The sequence below is a fragment of the Meles meles genome, chromosome 17 (assembly GCF_922984935.1).
Source record: "Meles meles chromosome 17, mMelMel3.1 paternal haplotype, whole genome shotgun sequence".
Taxonomy (NCBI): domain Eukaryota; kingdom Metazoa; phylum Chordata; class Mammalia; order Carnivora; family Mustelidae; genus Meles; species Meles meles.
In genome coordinates, this window is record NC_060082.1 from 41,976,366 (window position 1) to 41,998,402 (window position 22,037).

General features: G+C 41.4%; 2 protein-coding genes across 3 annotated transcripts in view; one reads left to right on the forward strand and one right to left on the reverse strand.

Moving 5' to 3' along the window:
* Positions 1-2,000: 2,000 nt before the first annotated feature.
* Positions 2,001-14,475, forward strand: LOC123928107 (calcyclin binding protein). Its single transcript, XM_045983170.1, has 6 exons — positions 2,001-2,228; positions 5,894-6,113; positions 10,982-11,078; positions 11,328-11,427; positions 12,610-12,707; positions 13,891-14,475. The coding sequence occupies exons 1-6, from the start codon at positions 2,208-2,210 to the stop codon at positions 14,045-14,047; spliced, it is 693 nt and encodes a 230-aa protein (XP_045839126.1). The 5' UTR covers positions 2,001-2,207; the 3' UTR covers positions 14,048-14,475.
* Positions 14,476-18,894: 4,419 nt separating this feature from the next.
* The window catches only part of MRPS14 (mitochondrial ribosomal protein S14), a 29,399-nt gene continuing 26,256 nt past the window's right edge, over positions 18,895-22,037 (reverse strand). For both annotated transcript variants that reach the window (XM_045982106.1, XM_045982107.1), the window contains exon 3: positions 18,895-19,356. In XM_045982106.1, the coding sequence (XP_045838062.1) occupies positions 19,174-19,356 (183 nt within the window). In that variant the 3' untranslated portion in view covers positions 18,895-19,173. The remainder of the gene's footprint in view (positions 19,357-22,037) is intronic.

A 22,037-nucleotide genomic window follows, 5' to 3' on the forward strand; every position in this document is an offset into this window, starting at 1 on the left:
GAGTATATAATGCTTAGCGAAATAAAGACAAATACCGTATGATTTCAGTTACGTATGGAACTCAAGAAACAAAATATGAATACAGGGGAAGGTAGAGAAAAATAAGATAAAAATACTGACACAATCCATAAGAGACTCTTAACTATAAAAAATGAACCCAGGTTTACAGGATGGCATAAAATGGGTGATGGGCATTAAGAAGGGCACTTGTTGGGATGAGTACTGGGTGCTATATGTAAGTGATGAATCACAAAATTCTACTCCTGAAACCAATACAAACCGTGTATGTTAACCAACTTGAATTTGAACTTAAAAAAAAAGAAAAAAAGACCAGTAATATAAACAAAGAAATAGATAATAAAATCTATTTAGGCTATCTGGTGGTAGAGGGAGTTGCCCCAGGTGCATAATCAAGCAAATGAAAAAAATCACTGCATTAGGTCAAGCGTTCACGTAATGTAATGCGCTCTTTATTCCTATTTAATTAATATAAATAATTACAGGCTTTTAGCTGGACACTTTTCCAAAAAAAAAAAACCAAACAGTAATTAACATACAACAAATGTACAGATCTCTGGAGTTAATTCTATCAATTTTTACAATTTCAGTGTAACATTTCATCTTCTCGGGAAAATTCCCGCCTACTCGTGTAACCTACGAAAAGATTGCACTCCAGTTTATAGCTCCGTGAAATTTACGGGAATATACCCGTAAACCAATATCCAAATCAGGACACAGGACATTATATAAACCTCAAAAGCCTCCTCATGGTTTTGTCATCGTCCTCCCCGTCGTAGGGAAGACTATCCTGATTTTTAACACCGTAACTAACGACTTTTGTTGGTTTTAGACTTAAACAAACCCAAAGGACATAAACTCTTCTATCTGGCTTCTTTTCCTTAACGTCAGGTCTGTGAGATTCAGGATCATTTTAAGTAACTGTAATTCGTCTATTTTGGTACCGCATTCCAGAATCTTCACTATGACAATGGCCAGCCTGCACTTTTCTAGTAGCTTTTTCCTTCTCAGACTTGATTCTAATCGCTACCTTGGACGATATATAAAGCTGAGTGAGGGTTATTTGACTTCCCAGAGGTTACTGTTTGTTCCCAGCCCTGTTGCAGACGTTTTATGGCTGCCAAAGGCTAAATGCCAAAGGCTAAAATAATATGAAAAGAGGAGGAACATAATGTAGTCCCCGAAAAACTCAGCCTACATTTTCTCTGGTTAACAGCCTCAGTTAAATCCGATTCAAACCTGGGTTAGAACTAGAGAGTTGCGGAAAGTTCGGTGAAAGGTTCGGAAGTACCGTACCAGCACTTCAACGGTCAACGAAAAAAGGCGGGGCCACAACTGCGGCGGAAGACTGGTGGGGGCGTCTGACATTAGCCTCTTTAACCCTTGGCTGCTCTACTGGGTCCCGTCACGTGGCCAGAGCAACCTCACCTCCGGTAGCGCTAGGTGATGACGCCACCACATCGCAGTTGTTAAATCGTGATGACTCCAGAGGGTCATAACCCACTGAAAACCGAACTATTCCCTTCAGGATCTTCTACGCTAAACGTCTTCATTCTTTTCTGTTTCAACATAAAAATGCTGCCCCTTGTGCTCCTTTTTGGTCCTTTTCTCACACATGCTCACAAATTATCCGGACAAGATGGCTGCCTAGCCGACCCGGTGCCCTAGAAGGGACGGAATCAGCCGACTTTCTAGTCAACTTCCGATTTAGATGCCGAAGACCAGTACGTTATTTCCGGGGTTGGATTAAGGTACGTCAACGAGCGGTTCTGAGCTGCGACTGCGCAGCCGGGACACGCGAGGACAAGGTGTAATACGTACAGTTGCCCGGGCAGAGAGGAAGAGGCGTTACTCTTCTCGAGCTGCTGGTTTGCTCGCGAGAGTTGAGCGTTGCTAGGAGGCTTGGCCTAAGGGGCGGGGCGAGGTTCGGCGGGGCGGAGCTAAGGGAGGCAGGCGGCGCGCGCGGGGGTGGGGGTGGGGGGTGCGGCGGCGACGGACTCGCGAAGGTTCCAGAGGCGCCGCGTGCGGGAGGCGGGCCGGGTCTCGCGCCGGGTCGGGTGTGCGCGCAGGCTTGGGGTGCTGCGACTCGTGCGGGTGGGGCCGGCGTCCGGGAAAGCGCGTTCGGTGCGGTATTTCCTGTTCTCTCCCCTGCGCGTCTGCAGCTCGGGCCTTGCCTGATCAGCCCGACCATGGCTTCAGCTTTGGAAGAGGTAAGGGTACGGCTTCATCTTCCTCACTCGACCGCGCGATGCTTCGAGCTCTGTCGCTCGGAACTCGCTCCCGCCCCCCGCCCTCGGCCCCGTTTCCCGAGCTGAGGTGCCCGGCGGCCGCCTCCCAGGCTCCCTCCGGTGTCGCCGGGTCCCGGAGCTTCGCCTCGGCCGCCCACCTGCAGTGGCCCCTGCCGGCTTCCGGCGTCCGGCCTCTGTGGCCCCGGGAAAGTTGCCGATGGACGCCCGCCGCTCAGCCCTGGCCCTGCGGGCGGTTCGTGCCCGCGGGCAGGGTGCTCCGGGAGGTGTCGTGGTCCCCGGCTGCAGGTAGTGGTGGACCTTAGCGAGCTGGTCACCTTCACGTTTTCCTCAGGCTCCGTCCGCTCGCGCAAAACGAGCCGGGGACGTGAAGGTTTCTTCAGGCTGATTGCAGAAACCGAGGGTCGGGTGAGAAGTCTGCCCCCAGCCCTTGACTTCTTGTGCTGTTTTCTCAACGCATAGGAGTAGCTGGGTTACTTTGGGCGAGTTGTTGCGCGCAGTAGTATCCGTTTTAGAGAGTTAGACCAACGAATAGTCCTAAATGTTGAAAAGACTGCGTGGCAAACAGCAATGTGCTATATGCGTTTAAAAAAAAAATGAATTGGAAAGTTGTAACTACCGGTGCGAAATAGCCTTATTCTCTCTTAAGCTCTGTGAACTCTGAACGGGGCAGCTTAACTTTTTTGAAGGCTTATTAGCTTGAACAGTCACCAAACGGAAATAATAATACTTGATTTGTTCTTTCCTGGCCTCAGTAGGAGGTCACTACATGATGCTGTTATTCACTGGAAAGTGTTGATTATTAATAGATTTGTTTTCTGGAAATGTTCTTCTCAATGTGAACAAGTCTGAGAAATCTCAAACTTGATTTGGAAGTCTAAACATCTTTAAATGAAGAAAATATGTGTGTGTGTGTGTGCATTATACTGGATACCTTGCCCCAGGTTTATGTTAACGTGTTACAGAAATATGCCTTGGTTTCCACGTGCCCTGAGGAAACAGTCTTTACAGTGACTTTACAGTCACACACGTGGACAGCTCAGTTATTAATTCTCTTCAACGTAAGGGATTTTTCTCAGTTGAGGTACTTAAAAAAATACGCACTTAGGGACACTTCAGGGTTTTTCTTTGATATAAAATAAACTGTTTAACCATTTTTAAAGTGTATTTTTAGTACATTCAGTGTCGCACCACTATCACTACTGTATAATTCCACATCTTTATCATTCTGTCCCCAAAAGAAACCTATTAAGTGTCTGTCTGTTGAGCAGACTCTTTCTACTTCCTCTCCCTGCGGCAGCCACTAATTACTTTGTCTCTATGGATTTGCCAATTCTGGATATCTCATATAAATGGAATCTTACAGAGTATGGCATTTTGCTTTTGGCTTTTTTCACTTAATATAATCTCTAGTTCATCCACGGTGTGGCATGTGTTCCTTTTTATGTCCAAATAATGTTCCATTATATGGATGTGCCACATTTTGTTTCTCCTTATCAGTTGACGGACATTTGGACCATCGATTTTTGGCTATTAGGAACTGTACTGTGAATACAGTGTACTGCTTCTTAGGTGGACATGTATTTTCAGTTCTGTGAGGTATGTACCCAGGAGTGGACTTGTAGGAGCATGGAAACTCTTTTCAAAGTGGCTGCACCAGTTTACATTCCCACAAGTTGGGTACGAAGGTACCAATATCTGCCCACCCTCTTAACACGTGTTATTTTAGGGGGTGGTTTTGTGAATGTTTTAGTGGGTGTGAAGTGGCATTCTATTGTGATTTTGATGTGCATTTCCTAAATGACTAAGGATGTTGAGCATCTTTTCTTGTGCTTGATGGCTATGTTCAGGTCCTTTGCTTATTTTGAGCACTTTGGTTTTAATGCTTCCTGGTGAACTCAGAAATAGGTAAGATAAAGCTTGAATGTGTTAATGGGTCGGGATAAAGGGGATTGAGATTTTGCATAAGGAAAACAAATGAATGCTAAGGTAAATTAGATGAGAAACTCCTGTGTGCAGGAAAAGTTCCAAAGGGATCGATTTTACTGGTTTCAGGCCTGCAAATAATAGAACTGTGGAATTAAAAACAGGCCTATTGGGAGGTTGCTTCAGACTTACAGTGACTCCCTTCCTTCTGTTATAGGGGAGAGCCAAAACTGCCTGGAAAGAGGGCCTGAGGATCCCTTAATCCCCGGAGTTTAAAAAGCCTCCTAGAGAAAGGATTCCTTGCCAGTCAAGAAATATAACATGTTAAGACTTGATATATTTTCTATTTTGTTGTTGTTGTGTTAACTGAATCCTTGTTCAGGAACAAATACACCAATTTTACATTTCAAGATTTTTATCATATTGATAGTAAAATCAGTGTGAATTTTTTAGATCATGATAAGATACTGCTTTGAATGAAAGCATCCTAGTTCTGTGCTCAGAAGATGAAATTGCAGGATTTTTTGTTTTGGCAATATGCGTTTTGGGGGTTTAGGGGAGTGGATGAGACAGGAGACTACCACAGTTGGACTTTGTATTTACCATCCTCATAGTTACTGGTAAGTGAAATAAGGGCATCAGAGTTAAATGAGCTAATGAAAGACTTAGGGTGAAAGGTGATTGTTTTTCTGTTACTACATTTTGTAAGACTTATAAAACAAAGACTTCAGAATTCTACTTGGATATTATACTGAGTTATCAAACGTGAAGATTTTTATATTGAGGTTTTTTATATGCTCTGAGGCTACAGTGTACAATGTCATATTACTATTACCAAGCCAGAATGTAAGTTTAATTTTGAAAAGTGAAACCCTTGTTTGTAAGGATCTTATGTATTTGCAGTATGTCAGAGGATAACGGAGAAAAGATTTTTAAGCTGATTATCTTATAGTGTCTTTAACTCTTGAACTTAATAAAATGTTGGCCATCTCTCTAGCAAGTAGAAATAGATACTGGTAGGCAATATATTGGCAAGAGGAGAAAAGAACAGGTGGTTTTTTCAGTGATCCAGGACTGTGTCGCAGTTTGGATTGTTTGTCTAGGTTTTCTCCTCTACGGTGCAACTAAGACCCAGACTTTTGAGTGCAGCATTAACCTGGAGATTCAGAACAAGACTTTTTAAAAGCAGAAATATGTCTTTATTTTTTTAATCTCTTAAAAAGCGCAAGCTTTTTTATTTGTAGTATTCGGGGGTTAAGTTGCTATAGCATTTCACCTTGTTCATTGTGTATTTGCTCATCGTTTTTATTTTAAGATTTTTTAAATTCCTAATACCTGATGACTATTAACAGATGTCATAAAGAAATCCATAAATTTTTTTTGAGATTCCTTCATTGAACTTTATGAATCACAACAGTACCTTGTAAATAACATGTTCTAAAACAGGCATATAACAACTACGAAACTGGAAAATTTAAGCTTGACTAATTACATTAAGTTTTCCTTTTAAAAAAAAAATAGGAAGCTTCAGTTATTTACAGTACAGTAGGCTGGAGAAAAGAATCTCAGGTTGCAATCCAATCCCAGAAAATTTAAATGAATCTCTTAATTCTTAGTTCTTCAGTAAACTGAATGACCAATAGGCACTATATCCAGCTGTTATTTTATTTATCATAACTAACTTATCTTCTGTTTTAACACAGCTACAGAAAGATCTAGAAGAGGTAAAGGTGTTGCTGGAAAAGTCCTCTAGAAAAAGAGTACGTGATGCCCTTACAGCTGAAAAATCCAAGATTGAGACAGAGATCAAGAACAAGATGCAGCAGAAGTCCCAGAGAAAAGCAGAACTTCTTGACAGTGAAAAGCCAGCTGCTGTGGTTGCTCCCATTACAACAGGATATACAGTGAAAATCAGTAATTACGGTATGACTCCCTATCCTACATCCAGCTCTTTTTGCCTCCCAGCAACTTATTCCTGAGTAGTGACCCACTAACACTAAAATAGTCTCAGTGTTTGATTTTGATAGTTTGAAAGAGAAGACCTGTTGTTAATTTATTAAGCTACTTTGGAAGAGATGAAAAAGTAAAGAATAGATTTAAAAGCTGTCAACAAGAGCAAGATGATTCTGTGTGAGTAGCAATAAGAATGAACCTATTCTGAAATACTATTGAACATATAAGGAACACGGCTCTTTATTTTAATTCTGTTTTAGATTTTACTTTGCCAGACAACCACCAGTATTATCTATGGAAAGGAATCTAGGCAAATTCGAGAAACATTTTTCAGTGCCCAATCTGTGCCACTATTGTGCTTGGGCTTGTGGATATAAAGTAGTGACCAAGACCCAGTCCTTGCTCATGGCGTGGTTAGGACACAGATATATGACTAATACTATTACCTGTAATGATAGCATTTTCTCTCGGTAGATAGTTTTGGAACAGTGCACCTTGAACCCGATGAGCTCTCTTAAGGGGAGGGACAGTCATTTTTCTTTCTGCTCCCAGTATCTAGCACATAGTAATTACTTAATACTTGCTCGAACAAAGTGAATAGAGGTTTGTGAAGTTTTGTGGGAATACAGCTGATGTAATGGAAAACTGAAATGGAAGACTGAAGAGTGAAATGGAGACTTAACACATTTGAGTTTGAAGGGTGAGTTTGGTGAGTATAAGAAAAGGGAGGGGATTGTGTGAGCAGAGGACATGCTTGGAGCCATGAGAGGCAGCTTGTGTTTTCCCAGTTTTCATGAGGAAAAGCGGTGTGTGTTGTGTTTAAGAGATGTAGTATAGTGGGCGCCTGGGTGGCTTAGTTGGTTAAGTGACTGCCTTCAGCTCAGATCATGATCCCAGAGTTGGGAGGTCTGCTGCTCCCTCTGACTCTCCCCCATCTTGTGCGCCCGTGTTCTCTCTCTTAACAAAATCTTTAAAAAAAGATATGTAGTATAGTATTATAAGGATCTATGCTGTGTATTTACTTGACTACAGGAAGCTGGTCTGAGCTCATAGGATTATGGCATATACCCAGCAACCATGATTTGTGTTAAGGGAGAAACTATTCTCATTGTGGAAGACGAACTGAATGAATGGGAAGAAACTAGATGAAGGTCTGCTGAACCCTCTAGGATGTCTTTTGGGATTAACACTACATTTCTGTTCTGTAGCACTATATGGAACTTAAGGAACGGTCAGGGATATATAGAGAGCCTATATATACAACAAATACATAAACATTTTTATTCACTTTGTGTGAAGTTTTTATGTTTTTAGTTGACAGAATTCATCTAGTTCATCAGATTAGATTTGGATGATTTGGACCATATTTTACTGTGTCAGTGAAGGGAATTGAGAAAGCAGTGATTGCCTTTGAACTGTTTAAGAGAAGTAGAAATGATTATGAAATTAGAGAATGTTTAGACATCCAGTTTAGTAGAGAATTCTACAGTATACATCTACTTTTAAAAAAATTATTATTAAAGGGGCGCCTGGGTGGCTCAGTGGGTTAAAGCCTCTGCCTTCGGCTCAGGTCATGATCCCAGGGTCCTGGGATTGAGCCCCGCATCGGGCTCTCTGCTCCGCAGGGAGCCTGCTCCCTCCTCTCTCTGCCTGCCTCTCTGCCTAGTTGTGATTTCTCTCTGTCAAATAAATAAAATATTAAAAAAATATATTATTAAAGGTTGTATTTATTTGATAGAGATAGCACAAGTAGGCAGAGTGGCAGGGAGAGGGAGAAGCAGGCTCTCCGCTGAGCACGGAGCCCGATGTGGAGCTCGATCCCAGCACTCTGGTATCATGACCTGAGCCCAAGGCAGCTGTTTAACTCACTGAGCCACCCAGGCACCCCTACATCGACTTTAATAGAGAATTCTCTTCAGTAGAGAATACATTTACTTTAGTAGAGAATTCTACAAAATTTTCACAAAAAGAAAATGAGCTGCTCTTAATTTTTTTGAGTATAGTTGACCTGATGAAGTTGTGTTTTTTTTTGTTTTTTTAAAGATTTTATTTATTTATTTGACAGATCACAAGTAGGCAGAGAGGCAGGCAGAGAGAGTGATAGGGAAGCAGGCTCCCTTCAGAGCAGAGAGCCAGACGTGGGACTCGATCCCAGGACCCTGAGATCATGACCTGAGCCGAAGGCAGCGGCTTAAACCACTGAGCCACCCAGGCGCCCCTGATGAAGTTTTTAGAATATAAGTGAGGTTCAGTGGGGTGGAGTCTGGAGCCGACTACCATGAAAGAATTCTTGAGAGATCTTTGATGCAAAATGGTGGTTTATTAAAGCACGGGGACAGGACCCGTGGGCAGAAAGAGCTGTGGCCCTGGGCTTGTGAGGGGTGGCTGGTATGTACTGTGGGGTTAGGGGAGGTAAGGAAAAAGGGAGGGTTTGAAAGAACTTTCCTATGCTAAAGAGGACCTACAAGATACCAGAGGCCTTGCCATTATCAAAGTTAAGGTGGTTTTTCCTTTTAGTAAGGCATTAACAGTAAAAATAGTTGTCACAGTCCTGCTGTCAAACGTCCTTATCAGTGAGCTTTAGGTTTAGAAGAAATTAACTTTATTTACATGTCCCTCTGCGTCAGCCTCCCTCAATTTTAGGGAGGGGGGAGATGATGTTAGGGCTTCTGGAACTGAGTTATGGGTCTTTGGAAGTTAGGCTGTTGGTAAGAAAGGTTCTTCCTTGTAAATCACTAGGATATTTGTAAACTGAGGCAGACTCAGGTCTTGCAGGATTGTAATCTATCTGTACAAGTTTACTGTTTTTCCTTTACGGCAGCCAGGAATGCCTGTGGAATGTCACATATATCCCATTGTGGGGGGGGTGGGTGTTGCCTGGTGTCAGCTTCTAAGTTGTCCTCAGCTTGCCTTCTGTTCCCTCATCAGACCCACAATGAGACATTCATTTCAGGTGATCCAGCATCTCTGCTAGGCTGTGCTCACTGCAGGTGTCACAGTGCCACGCTATATTACAGTATCGTGTCTATGTTCCTTACACTGTACCTTTTATTCTCCTCAGTTTATTCATTCCACAACCAGAAACCTGTACCTCCCACTCCCCTTTACCGCTGTGCCTGTATCTTCCCCTTAACCCCGGCAACCATTGGTTTGTTCTCAGTATTTATGGGTCTGTTTCTGCTTTTGCTTGTTTTTTTAGATTCAACATACAAATGAAATCATATGGTACTTGACTTCACTTAGCATTAATACTCTCTAGGTCCATGCATTCTGTTGTGGACGTTAAGATGTCCTTTTCTTTTTTATGGCGGAGTAATAATTCCGTTGTCATATATACTACATCTTTACCCATTCATGGACACTTAGGTTGCTTCCCTTTTTGGCTCTTAAAAATAATGCTGCAGTAAACATAGGGATATATGTACCTTTTAAAGTTATGTTTTCGTTTTCCACGAGTAAATACCCAGTAGTGGAATTACTAAATGATAATGGTATTAATAGTTTGAATTTTCTGAGCAGCCTCCATACTGTTTTCCACAGTGGCTGTTGCAGTTTACATTCCCACCAACAGTGTACACAGGTTCCTTTTTCTCCATATCCATACCCACGTTTGTTATTTCATGTTTTGGGGATTTTTTTGTTTGTTTTTTAATTCTAGCCATTCTGACAGGTAAGGTGACCTCTCATTGTAGTTTTGGTTGGTATTTCCCTGATGATTAGTGATGTTGAGCATCTTCATGTGTCTGTTGGCTACCTGTATGTCGTCGTTGGGGAAATGTCTGTTCAGGTCCTCTGCCCGTAATTAGATTTTTTGGGGGTTTTGCTGTTGAGTTGTATGCAAGTTCTTTCTGTACTTTGCATATTAACACCTTATCAGATAGATCATTTGCAAATGTCTTCCATTCAGTAAGTTGCCTTTTCGTTTTATTGATGATTTTTTTTTTTTAAGATTTTATTTATTTGACAGAGAGGAAACACAAGCAGGGGGAGTGGGAGAGAGAAGCAGGCTTCCGGGTGAGCAGGGAGCCAGACGTAGGGCTCCATCCCAGGACCTTGGGGCCATGACCTGAGCCAAAGGCAGATGCTTAATGACTAAGCCATCGAGGGCATGCCCGGATGATCCTTTTATATGCAGAAACTTTTTAATTTTAGTATAGTCGTACTGCTTTTGCTCTTGTTTTCCTTGCCTCAGGAGCCACAGCTAGAAAGATGTTGCTATGGTCGGTGCCAGAGACGTTATTGTCTGTGTTGTCTTCTAGGAGTTTATGGTTTCACATCTCACATTTTGGTCTTTCATCCATTTTGAGTTTCTTTTTGTGTGCAGTGTTAGTAAAATGAGCTACTCTTAATGTGTTTTTTTTTTAATATTTTATTTATTTGACAGAGAGAAATCACAACTAGCAGAGAGGCAGGCAGAGAGAGAGGAGGAAGCAGGCTCCGTGCGGAGCAGAGAGCCCGATGTGGGACTCGATCCCAGGACCCTGGGATCACGACCTGAGCCGAAGGCAGAGGCTTTAACCCACTGAGCCACCCAGGTGCCCCTACTCTTAATGTGTTCAATGATCATATTCCTTATTCTTAGGAATGAAAAAAACACAGGCTTTGTTTTCAGGAAACCTGGGTTTGAATTAAAGTTTTACCACAATCTAGATACCTAACTTTGGACAGATTATAAACTGCTATGAAGCTCAATTTCCCCATCTAGAACGTTTCTTTTATTTTAATTTTCCCCATGTTTCTATTACTAGAATTTAGTTTTCTTCAGGTTCAGGAGCAATATGCATTTGCTGTTCTAGAGATAGTATGAGACTTTACTCATGTCCCTTTTTTGTTACTAGGATGGGATCAGTCAGATAAGTTTGTGAAAATCTACATTACCTTAACTGGAGTTCATCAAGTCCCCACTGAGAACGTGCAGGTGCACTTCACAGAGAGGTGAGTTCTTGCGATGGGAAATACAGTGATCATGAAGTCAGAGGTTGCTTTATTACTGGTTCTTTTCTTTGCAGTTTCTAAAACTGCTTAAATTTAGAGTTCTCCTTTACACCTGCTTTGAAGAGCCTAATCTTACCACCAGGGATGGCCAATTGAACATCCTAAAATAAACCTTGTGGGTTTTTTCCACAAGAGCTATAGAGCATGTCTTATAGAGCCAGGGATAATGTATTCACTGTTGTATTATAGGTCATTTGATCTTTTGGTAAAGAATCTAAATGGGAAGAGTTACTCCATGATTGTGAACAATCTTTTAAAACCCATCTCTGTGGAAGGCAGTTCAAAAAAAGTAAGTTTCCTTTTTTTTTCTCATTATGTTGTGAAACCTCATTAAGGTGAACCTGGTTGATTTAGAATTGAGAGGATCTAGAATTAATTTATTCTCTGTAACAGGGATCAGCAAACTGTAGTCTGATGGCTATATTACTGGAACAATGCCAGGGCTCACTTTTTGTGTTGTCTTTGCCTTTGATTGCGCTGTAATGGCAGAATTAAGTAGCTGTGTGAGAGAAACCTAAAATAATAACTGTCTGGCCCTATTTCAACTCCTGTCTTTAGAAGAATAGATTATAAAAATACTGCATTAAAATCAAGAAGGGAATAAACTTTTAAAATTGGTTAAGAGAGAGACTTGAGTTCTCATGCCAGTTTTGTCACTTACTAGTTGTGACTTTTTAGCAGCTCTCCTAATCATCCTGAGCCTCAGTTTCTAGTTAAGCACTTAGCCTAACTAGAAGTAGTAAAACCTATAAAAATAAGTGGCTTTTTAAACTACTGTTCACACTTTTTCACTAACTCAGATCATCTCCTTTCTACTTCAGTAAGGTTTAATGCATCTGTACATAGATGTACCATTGTACCATTCTGCCATCTGTGTTTACATTGTTCTGTAGCAGTTTAAAGGCAGTAGTAGAATATAACATTAATTAGCTTGTGTCTCACTGCTCCTTCTTTATCCATCAATCCCACAGTTGAACAAATACACAAAAGAATCCTAGGAATTATATGGATCATTGTTGAAAGAGTTGTATATTTTTATTTGTGCCTGTCTCTGATCACTCTGACTGTATTATTCTCTTCCTTCAGTCACCAAATTCCCACCACTCTTTTTTTTTAAATTAGACACACCAAAATCATCCCATTTTATAGCCTTTAATAGCTTACTCCTTGCTGCGCCCTTCCTTCTGGATCTTGGGCCACAGCTCAGGTTTCACCTCAGAGGCCTTTCCTAATGAAGTTCCTCTTCCAAACCCCATTAAACCCTTTTTGTCTTAGTTTTTGTCTTCAATATATTTGAAGTTTTACTTGTTTATGCTCTTTCTCTTTCATGAGTCCTATTTGTAAATGTATTACTACAACCTAAGACAGGTCCTACACATAATAGTAACTTGACTGAGTACATGTTTTCCACATATTCGTGCTTATTTACCTCCATGTGTTGTAAGTTGTACTTACTCTATTCTTCTTCCAGGTCAAGACAGATACTGTTCTTATCTTATGTAGAAAGAAAGCAGAAAACACACGGTGGGACTACCTGACTCAGGTTGAAAAAGAATGCAAAGAGAAAGAGTGAGTTTACTTTGATTTCTTTAAGAATTTAAATATATTCTTTGCTGGGATTGTAGAGTGCTAGTACTTTGCTGTTATGAGTAAGAGCTGGCTAGTAGTTTGACCACTGATACCTCTTAATGTCCAGTGTCTTTAAGGAGGGCATAGATCCAGCAAGTTGCTTTTTATGGAGGGCTTTAGTTTTGGTTGGCTTTGTTGCATTGTTTTTTTGTTTTTAATTTATTTGACAGACAGATCACAAGTAGGCAGAGAGGAAGGGAGGTAGGCTCCCCACTGAGCAGAGAGCTCGACGCGGGGCTCTATCCCAGGACCCTGAGATCATGACCTGAGCTGAAGGCAGAGGCTTTAACCCACTGAGCCACCCAGGCGCCCCTCTTGCATTGGTTCTTAACCCTGGCCAGTGGTGCATTTGTGAGCATGTGCAAGTGAGCGTGTGCAGGGGAGGTGGCAGAGCAGGAGAGAATTCCAAGCAGGTTCCATACCCAGCACGGAGCCTGACATGGGGCTCCATCTCCACCCTGAGATGGTGATCTGAGCTGAAACCAAGACCAAGAGTTGGATGTTTAACCGCCTGAGTCACATGGGTGCCCCGCCCATCCTTCTGCTATACAGATTCTGCATCCATTCCCAGAGATTCCATCTCATTAGTTCTAAGAGAGGCAAGAGACCTAGATCAACTTTGTGAATTCCACACAAGTTCCTTATAGGTAATTAGTTTCACTGTCGCTGGTGTGGAGTGCAAGAGAGTATTTTTATCCTACTCAATGGCTATTCTAAAAAGTGTTTAAAGATACTTCCATTCTAGGTCAAATTGTTCCTCTGCTTGAAATGTCCTGCACTGGCAGTGTCCTACATTGAGTCTTACAGCCTTCCTCCTTCATCTCACACCTCCCCTGTAGCCCGCCCGGTATACTGTTGGTAGAGTTAGGAACTATCTGTATCTGATTTGATTTTAAATGTAGAACAAATTAAGGAGTACAAGACTATGTCTTTCTCTTGTATCCTCAGTGCCCAGTTACCTCATTCAGTACCAGATCACAAACATGAGGAATATGAGGTTACTTGGCCCTGCTTGGACATTGGTTGAACTAGAGGCACGGATGATACGGAGGACCACATCAGTAAATGGGGTCATTTACATACAGATCTGTCTCCATTACTGATTGTGTTTTCTTTTTCACAGAAAGCCCTCCTATGACACTGAAACAGATCCTAGTGAGGGATTAATGAATGTTCTAAAGAAAATTTATGAAGATGGAGATGATGATATGAAGCGAACCATTAATAAAGCCTGGGTGGAATCAAGAGAGAAGCAAGCCAAAGGAGACACAGAATTTTAAGACTTTAAAGTCATTTTGGGAACTGTGATGTGGAAATATTGATGTTTCCAAGGAGGAAATGTTGGTGAGCTGCACAGATAAATTTGACAGATAATTACTTACACAGCCTTCTTCTAAGTAAAGGCAGTGAATTTTCCCATTTTCTCCTGGAGGATTTATTTAAATAAAATATGCTTATTAAACACTTCCTCCAAAGATGGTTTCCTTAGTAATCTGGGCATTTTGTTCAAAAAAGGATAATATCGTATTCTTGTGTGAAATGTAAAACAGCAAGTCTTGCCTAATGATAATGCCACGTTGTGTGTATTTTTGTTCAGCTAAGAGGTAGAAAACAAAAGTTCTTGTTTGCGTATAAGTTCCTGATTATCAGCTCTCACCATTGTAAGAGTAAGTAAAAATAAAACCTGAATTTTTGCATAAAATGCAAATTTGTACCTCTGTGCTTCAAGGTTGCCATAGTTTTCTTTGAGCAGCTTAATACATCTACCACACATTACCATGGCCTACTAATCTAGTCACAAATACTGTTCTCTAGATGTAAATGCTCAGAAATAAATAAACTTGAAAAGGAAGACATCTTTGTATAGTACCAGTTAGTAAACTGCCACGGATCAGACGACTTTCAAAAGCAATGACCATAAAACAAACATCCATCTATTCCTATATTCAATAAAGTTGACTAGGTTTTTGTTCATTGGAATAGTTCTACCTCTCCAGGAGTATGTCAGGAAAGGCTTATTAAAGGGAAGATTTCTTTTAGAATTACCCGCCCCCCCCCGTCCAGAGTAAGAGCAAGATGCAAGACGCCTTTGATCTCTATTACTATATCATATTTATCAATGCAATTAGATAAGAGAAAGCGATTAATAAGAAAAAATACAAGAGGATTAACCAAAACTACTACAGTTAGTAGGAGAATTTGGTAAACATGGTAGGGTAAAAGTTGGTAGGGTTTAAAATTAACATATAGGGTGACTGTTAACAAACATTTAACAAAACTTCAAAAAAAAATTTGACACGACCTCTACAATAAAATTCCTGACATTGGCACAAATAGAGCAAACAAGATCCAAGGCATCTGGAAGTTTAAGAATGTAGTAACAGCATTTCAAAACTGCAGGAGAACTGGGCATTTGAGGTAACAGCCAAACAGATCAAAGATCTAAATGTAAGAACGAAGCCTAAGAGTACTAGGAGACATGGATAGAACTCCACCTTAACCTAAAAGTAAGGAAAACTACACTGTGTGACTTATAATCTAGAAGTAATAAGGCTAAATATTAGTAATTTAACCACATAATGTTCATGTGGCAGAAAAGCTCCACAGTAACCCCCAAAACATAACATACTGAGGATTCCCAAATTAAGAAGTTCATAGGAAAAGGAATGTAACTTTTAACTTGTACAAAAGATGCTCCCCTCCTTCAGAAGACAAAAACACTGTTTATCTCTTAATAGAAAAACTTACAGAAGTTCAACCTATTGAGAGTACAGGGAAATACCTAATACAGGAATGGAATAAAGGTTGTGGAGGTTAAAACTCCTACAGAAGCGTCGTTGGTAATACCCACCAGAATGATATATCCATTTATCCTTTTTGACTCACAGTTCTAATTCTAGGCTCTTTCCCACAGCTAATACTGGCAAAAATGAATGACAAATGCAAAAAAAATGGAAATACCCAAATGCCAATTGAGGACTAGGTGAATAAACATGTCTATACGGAAGGGTTCTTACAGTCACAAAAAGAAATGAATATTTCTACATACAGAATGATCAAGATCTAGGAAAAAAAAAGTGCAGAAAATTGTTTATGGTATACTTACCTTAATGTCCAAAAGGGTGAGACAGTTGAATACACAGACATATACATACTTAACTTATTTCAGAAAGAAACTAGAAGAGTAACCTGAAACTAACAATGGTTACCAGTAGGGAAAAGAATGAGGTGGGACAGAAACCATACTTGTGAGTGTATTTTTGTCTGTAGTTTTGACTTTAGAACCATCTAAAATTTTAACAATTTAAAAGCTAAATACAAAGTAATTAACATTTGAAAACAAACCCAATATACCAAGTTGAGACAAACGTGATACTTACAAGTGATTTTAGAACACAGTATTTTGACTCTCGGTTGCTAACGCAATGGGAGTTGAAAGAAACCCACAGAAGTCTTAACACTATGATCACTTAGGAGTAAAATCAGTGTATGCTGAAGCAATTTTTATGTATTATAAAGGTAATGAATAACTCGAGTCATTAGTTTATACTTTAACAAATACAGAATCGATATAAACTTAACCATTACATTTTTTAAATGCTTATTTCTTAGCAACATCCCCCAAAAGGGCCCAAAGGCAATGACAATTCAGAATTCAGTAGCAAACAACAGCATTCTTAGTGCTCAGATGTGGTCTCTAAACATTTCATACTAAAAGGACCAGGGACCCTTGAAAAAATGTGAGGCTGAAAATACACAAGGTAAGCCTGCATTATCTTTTGCCAGAAAATGAAGAAATACCAAATATCCTTCATCAAGTTAACAGAATTCAGGACCCAGCAGTGGGAGGACACCCAGAAAGCTGCCTTCTGATGGCATGGCAAAGTACACAGCACACTTGGGAAAATCCACACCTAAAGATCTAAACCTGAATCTAGTCAAGCCTGTCAGTGTAACTATGAGTTTTTAGGGTTAGGGGAATAAATTAAAGGACACGTGAAGAAGCAAACAGCCAAATGTTGGCCATCCTACAGGACACATGATGTGGCTCCCCCAACAAACCAGTGACTTGAAAACAGGAGTGAGAGGCCCAGCAACCAAAGGAAATCGATGGGTCGTGCTTGGACACCCGAATCAGACAAATGAAAGGGTGGCTTATCAATGATACGCCAGAAATCAACAAGTGTGAGGTGCTAGTTATAATCTGATTACCACTAGTTACTAGTTGGGATATTAGAACATTCCAGTTGGTCAGCTGTAATACCAATTTGGGAAACATGAATCCAAGGTCTGTGAGAACTCTCACGGCTTCACCTCCACCCAAATTGCAGATCCCTGCTATCCAGCCGCACACCGGGCCTCTCCACTGGGGAGACACGGGCACTTCAAACAGCACAAATGAAACCTGAACTCACATGCCTAGTTTCCTCCAAACTGATTCTTTTCTGCCCATATTTTCTATCTGGGAGTTGCCTTCCGCCATCCATTCAGTCATCCCTAACAGAAGCCCACAGTCCCCTTTACACTTAAATATAATCAGTCTCTAAGTCTTGCCCAATTTTCTATTTAAGACTTTTAACAATCTATCCTATGCCTGCCTCAACTCCCTTTGTTCATGCCCTGGCTTTCCAGAAGAAACACTGCAACATCCTCCCAACTGGTTATCTTGCGTGGAGCCCTTCTGCTCGGGGCCCAGATCTACCACACCATTGCATTGGAAAGCAACTGATGAGATCATTCCTCTGCTTGAAACTCTCCAATCGTGGGACGTCTGGGTGGCTCAGTGGGTTAAAGCCTCTGCCTTTGGCTCAGGTCACGATCCCAGAGTCCTGGGATCGAGCCCCGCATTGGGCTCTCTACTCAGCGGGGAGCCTGCTTCCCTTCCTCTCTCTCTCTGCCTGCCTCTCTGCCTACTTGTGATCTCTGTCAAATAAATAAAAAATTAAATCTTTAAAAAAAAAACAACTCTCCAATCATTGACTTTTTTTTTTTTTTTTAAAGATTTTATTTGTTTGACAGGGAGATCACAAGTAGACAGAGAGGCAGGCAGAGAGAGGGGGGGAAACAGGCTCCCTGCTGAGCAGAGAGCTGGAAGTGGGGCTTGATCCCAGGACCCTGGTATCATGACCTGAGCTGAAGGCAGAGGCTTAACCCACTGAGCCACCCAGTGCCCCTAATCGCTGGTATTTCAATGAAGTCTTACCTTCACATGATGTGGTATCTTCATGATACGGCCTTTGTCTTGTGTTTCATGTTTCTCATAGGACGGAGGGGCTGCAGTCACGCTCTTTGATGCCTTCACGTCTCCACTCCCCCGGATCCCTCTGCAAAGACCTCATCCCTTGCCTCCTGATTTAAGTTCAGATATCAGCTCCGGGAACACTTTCCAGATGTTAAGTGGGTGCTTCCATATTCACACCCTGGACATTTTTTTTTTAAAGATTTTATTTATTTGACAGAGAGAGATCACAAGTAGGCAGAGAGGCAGGCAGAGAGAGTGAGAGGGAAGCAGGCTCCCTGCTGAGCAGAGAGCCCGATGCGGGACTCGATCCCAGGACCCTGAGATCATGACCTGAGCCGAAGGCAGCGGCTTAAACCACTGAGCCACCCAGGTGCCCACACCCTGGACATTTTTATCACTGGGCTGATCACTGTTGAGTTACTGAACAAGAAAATCTTTTGCTATCTTTATTCATTTCTGTTATAGATAAACCAGAATTAAGAAAATATATACTATTCCAACAAAACTTTCCTGCTTGTATACATCTTCGGAGGCTTTAAGAGACCTTTTGTTCTAAAGGCTGCTGAAGATGGAACAAGAAAATACTGAGTGCTTCTGCCTCTTGTCCAGCCATCACGCAGAGAAGCGGAGCCTGAGTTAGATAACCAAGAACACCAGCTGCACCTCCTAACACATCGTCTCCGTAACAACGAGCTAGCGGTACGATGCGCTGTGCAGCTCAGGGAAGCCGGCCCATCTGACAAACTGCCAGCTGAGCTACTTGTCCATGAGCTGCATTAACTATGAGGTAATTCTGCTTTAGGAAATAATACCCCTAAAAAATACAGGAACCCTCATGTGTTGCTAAAAGATTAAGTGTGAAGGAAAAGGCAGGCATACAGAACATATTTTCACAGAGTATTTTTTATTACTCTACTCCTTGTACTATCTGTGCATAGAAACAGTATGGTTAATTTTTAAATCCAAGAGAAGAGAGAATTCGCAGATAGCCAGAATTCATTGACAGAATGAAACATCCACCAAATTTCTTCATTTAAGATTAAAAAGTACTTTAACCGTAGGCAGCATCAGGTAGCCTAGACTCCCATACTGGACCTCTATAAAATTAGGTTTTCGTCTATCAGAGAAGCCTCTTCTTGCCTGCTCAGTGGATTCCAGAGTGGGTCACCATATTGCTCGCTGGACCCCCGACAGCTGCCCGTGGTCTGCTAAGTGACGGAAGACAATACGACTAAGCCTCCAGCGCCGCTTTACGCCACGTGGACGGGACGTCATCACACACCGATTTCGGATTCTAACAGGACAGCTATCCCGGGGAAGGGCAGCAATTTCTCCATCGGCCAAGTCCTAAGGGAAGTCACAATATTACTACACCGATCACATGTGCACAGTTATTTTATATGCTTCAGTCAATGCTCAGAGTAAGGGAACACAAGGCTAGAGTCACTAATGCAGTCAGTTTCCCCAAAGAACCTTAGACACAGTCGTGAACCTTAACCTCTGGGTAGATGCAAATAGACCAGATAAATGGCAGAAATGTCTGGCATGCTCCCAACACAATTTTAAAAAAATTTATAGAAATTTAACCCACAGGAGTGCCTGGGTAGCTCAATGGTTTAAAGTCTCTGGCTTTGGCTCAGGTCATGATCCCAGGATCCTGGGATTGAGCCCCGCATCAGGCTCTCTGCTCAGCAGGGAGCCTGCTTCCCTTCCTCTCTCTCTGCCTGCCTCTCTGCCTACTTGTGATCTCTGTCAAATAAATAAATAAAATCTTAAAAAAAAAGAAATTTAACCCAGATATGCAAGAATCCACAGACTGTTATGTGGGAAGCTCATTCACTTTTAACAAAACATCTCTGTAATAAGCAACTGGAATGCAAACACACATCGTCAGCACCCCAGGCCCCATCTGTGGCTCGTAGTAGACACTGAACACAGGCACTGTTAGCCAGCAGCTCTCCTGGTTACTAACGCCACCGATGGGTTCTCCTTATTTAGGTTTTATATAAATCCAATGCAGTAGGCATTCTCTTTTATTCATTTCTCTTTGGCTTCTTTCATTCAGTAACACGCTTGTGAGACCCGTATGGCTGCATGTGCCGTGATCTGTTCATTCCCACTGGTGGTCATAGAGCGTTAATTCATTTACCCACTCTATAGCTGATGGACATCTGGGCAGTTCTCAGTTTTGAGCTATTATGAACAAGGCAGCTACATAATTTCGTTTAAATCTTTTTTCTTTTGAAGTACAGCTGAAATATGGTTACATTAGTTTCAGGTCTACAGCAGTGACTTGCCAAGTCTATACGTTACACTGTGCTTACGGCCGTGCACCTACCATCCCTCACCACCCAACACTGTCACGATACCACGGACTGTAATCCCTGTGCCGCACCCTTCACCCCTATGATCTATTCATTCCAAAATGGGAAGCCTGTAGCTCCCATTCCCCTTCACTCCTTATGCCCATCTCTCCCCTCCAGTCCTGGCAACCATCGGTTTCTTCTATTTATGGGTCTGTTTCTGTATTTGTTTGTTTTGTAAGATTCCACATGAATGTGAAATCTTAAGGCATTTATTTTTCTCTTATTTCACTTATACTTTCTAGATCCATCCACGTTGCTGCAAATGGCAAGATCTCACTTTTTGTGGCTGAATAATATTCATTCCTTGTACGTGTGCATGCGCAGACTCCCCCATCTTCTCCATCTATTTTTCTACTGATGGACACTTGGGTTGCTTCCGTATCTTGGCTATTGTAAATGCTGCTGCAGTAAAGACTGGGGTGCATGTATCTTTGAATTAGTGTTTTGTTTTCTACAGGTAAATACCCAGTAGTGGAATTACTGAATCATATGATAGTTCTGTGTCTACTTACTTGAGAAGCCTCCATACTGTTTTCCACAGTACCTATACCAATTTATATCCCCACCAACACACACGAAGTTTCCCTTTAACCCACATCCTTGCTCATACTTGTTATTTCTTTTTACTTCTAACCATTCAGACGGGTGTGAGGTCACATTGCCTTGGAGTTTTGGCTGGCATTTCCCGGATGATGAGTGATGTGGAGCATCTTTTCATGTGTCTGTTGGCCATCTGGAAGTCTTCTTTGGAAAAATGTCTATTCAGGTCCTCTGCCAAATCTCTTTTTTTTCCCCCTCTGCCTATTTTTAAATTGAATTATTTGTTTTTGGTGTTGAGTTGTAGAAGTTCTTTATATATCTCGCCTACTAACCTCTTATCATTTGCAATATATCATTTGCAAGTATCTTCTTCAGTAGGATGTCCTTTTACTTTGTTGATGGTTTCCTTTGACATGCAAAAGCCTTTATTGGGGTGTTAGTCCCAATAGTTTATCTGTGCTTTTGTTTCCCTTGCCTGAGGAGACATCGCTAGAAAAACGTTGACACTTAGGCTGCTTCCATTATCTTGGCTGTCATAAATAATGCTGCTGTGAACATGGAAGTGCAGATATCTTCTTGAATCACTAGTTTCATTTTCTTCAGATACTCAGAACTGCTGGGCCATACGGTAGTTCTATTTTTAACTATCTGAGGAAACTTCATACAGTTTTCAATAATTAATGCACCAATTTACATTCCCACCAACAGGGCACAAGGGTTCTCTTCGCATCCTCGCCAAAACTTATCTGTTGGCTTTTCGGTAATAGTCATTCCAACAGGTAGGAGGCGATATTGCACTGTGGTTTTGATTTGCATTTCCCTGATAGTAAGTGATACTGAGCATCTTTTCATGCTCCTGCAGCAGACATTTCTAGGTCTTCTTTGGAAAAATGTCTACTCGGGTTCTCTGTTCATTTTTCAACTTACGTGTTTTTGGGTTTTTTTTTTTTTGCTATTGAACTATAGGAGTTCCTTATATATTTTGGATGTTAACCCTTTATCAGGTCCTTTGCCGAGCAGAAGCATTTACATTTCTGTAGTCCCACTTATTTTTGCTTTTGTTGTTTGTGCTTTTGGTGTCACAGCTTAACAATCACCGCCAAGACTAATGTCAAGGAGGAT

Excerpts from the sequence above, each read along its gene's own strand:
- LOC123928107 (XM_045983170.1), top strand. The coding sequence starts at position 2,208 with ATGGCTTCAGCTTTGGAAGAG. Across the intron at positions 6,114-10,981 it reads AGTGAAAATCAGTAATTACG|GATGGGATCAGTCAGATAAG; the intron begins GTATGACTCCCT and ends TTTTGTTACTAG. Across the intron at positions 12,708-13,890 it reads AAAGAATGCAAAGAGAAAGA|AAAGCCCTCCTATGACACTG; the intron begins GTGAGTTTACTT and ends TCTTTTTCACAG.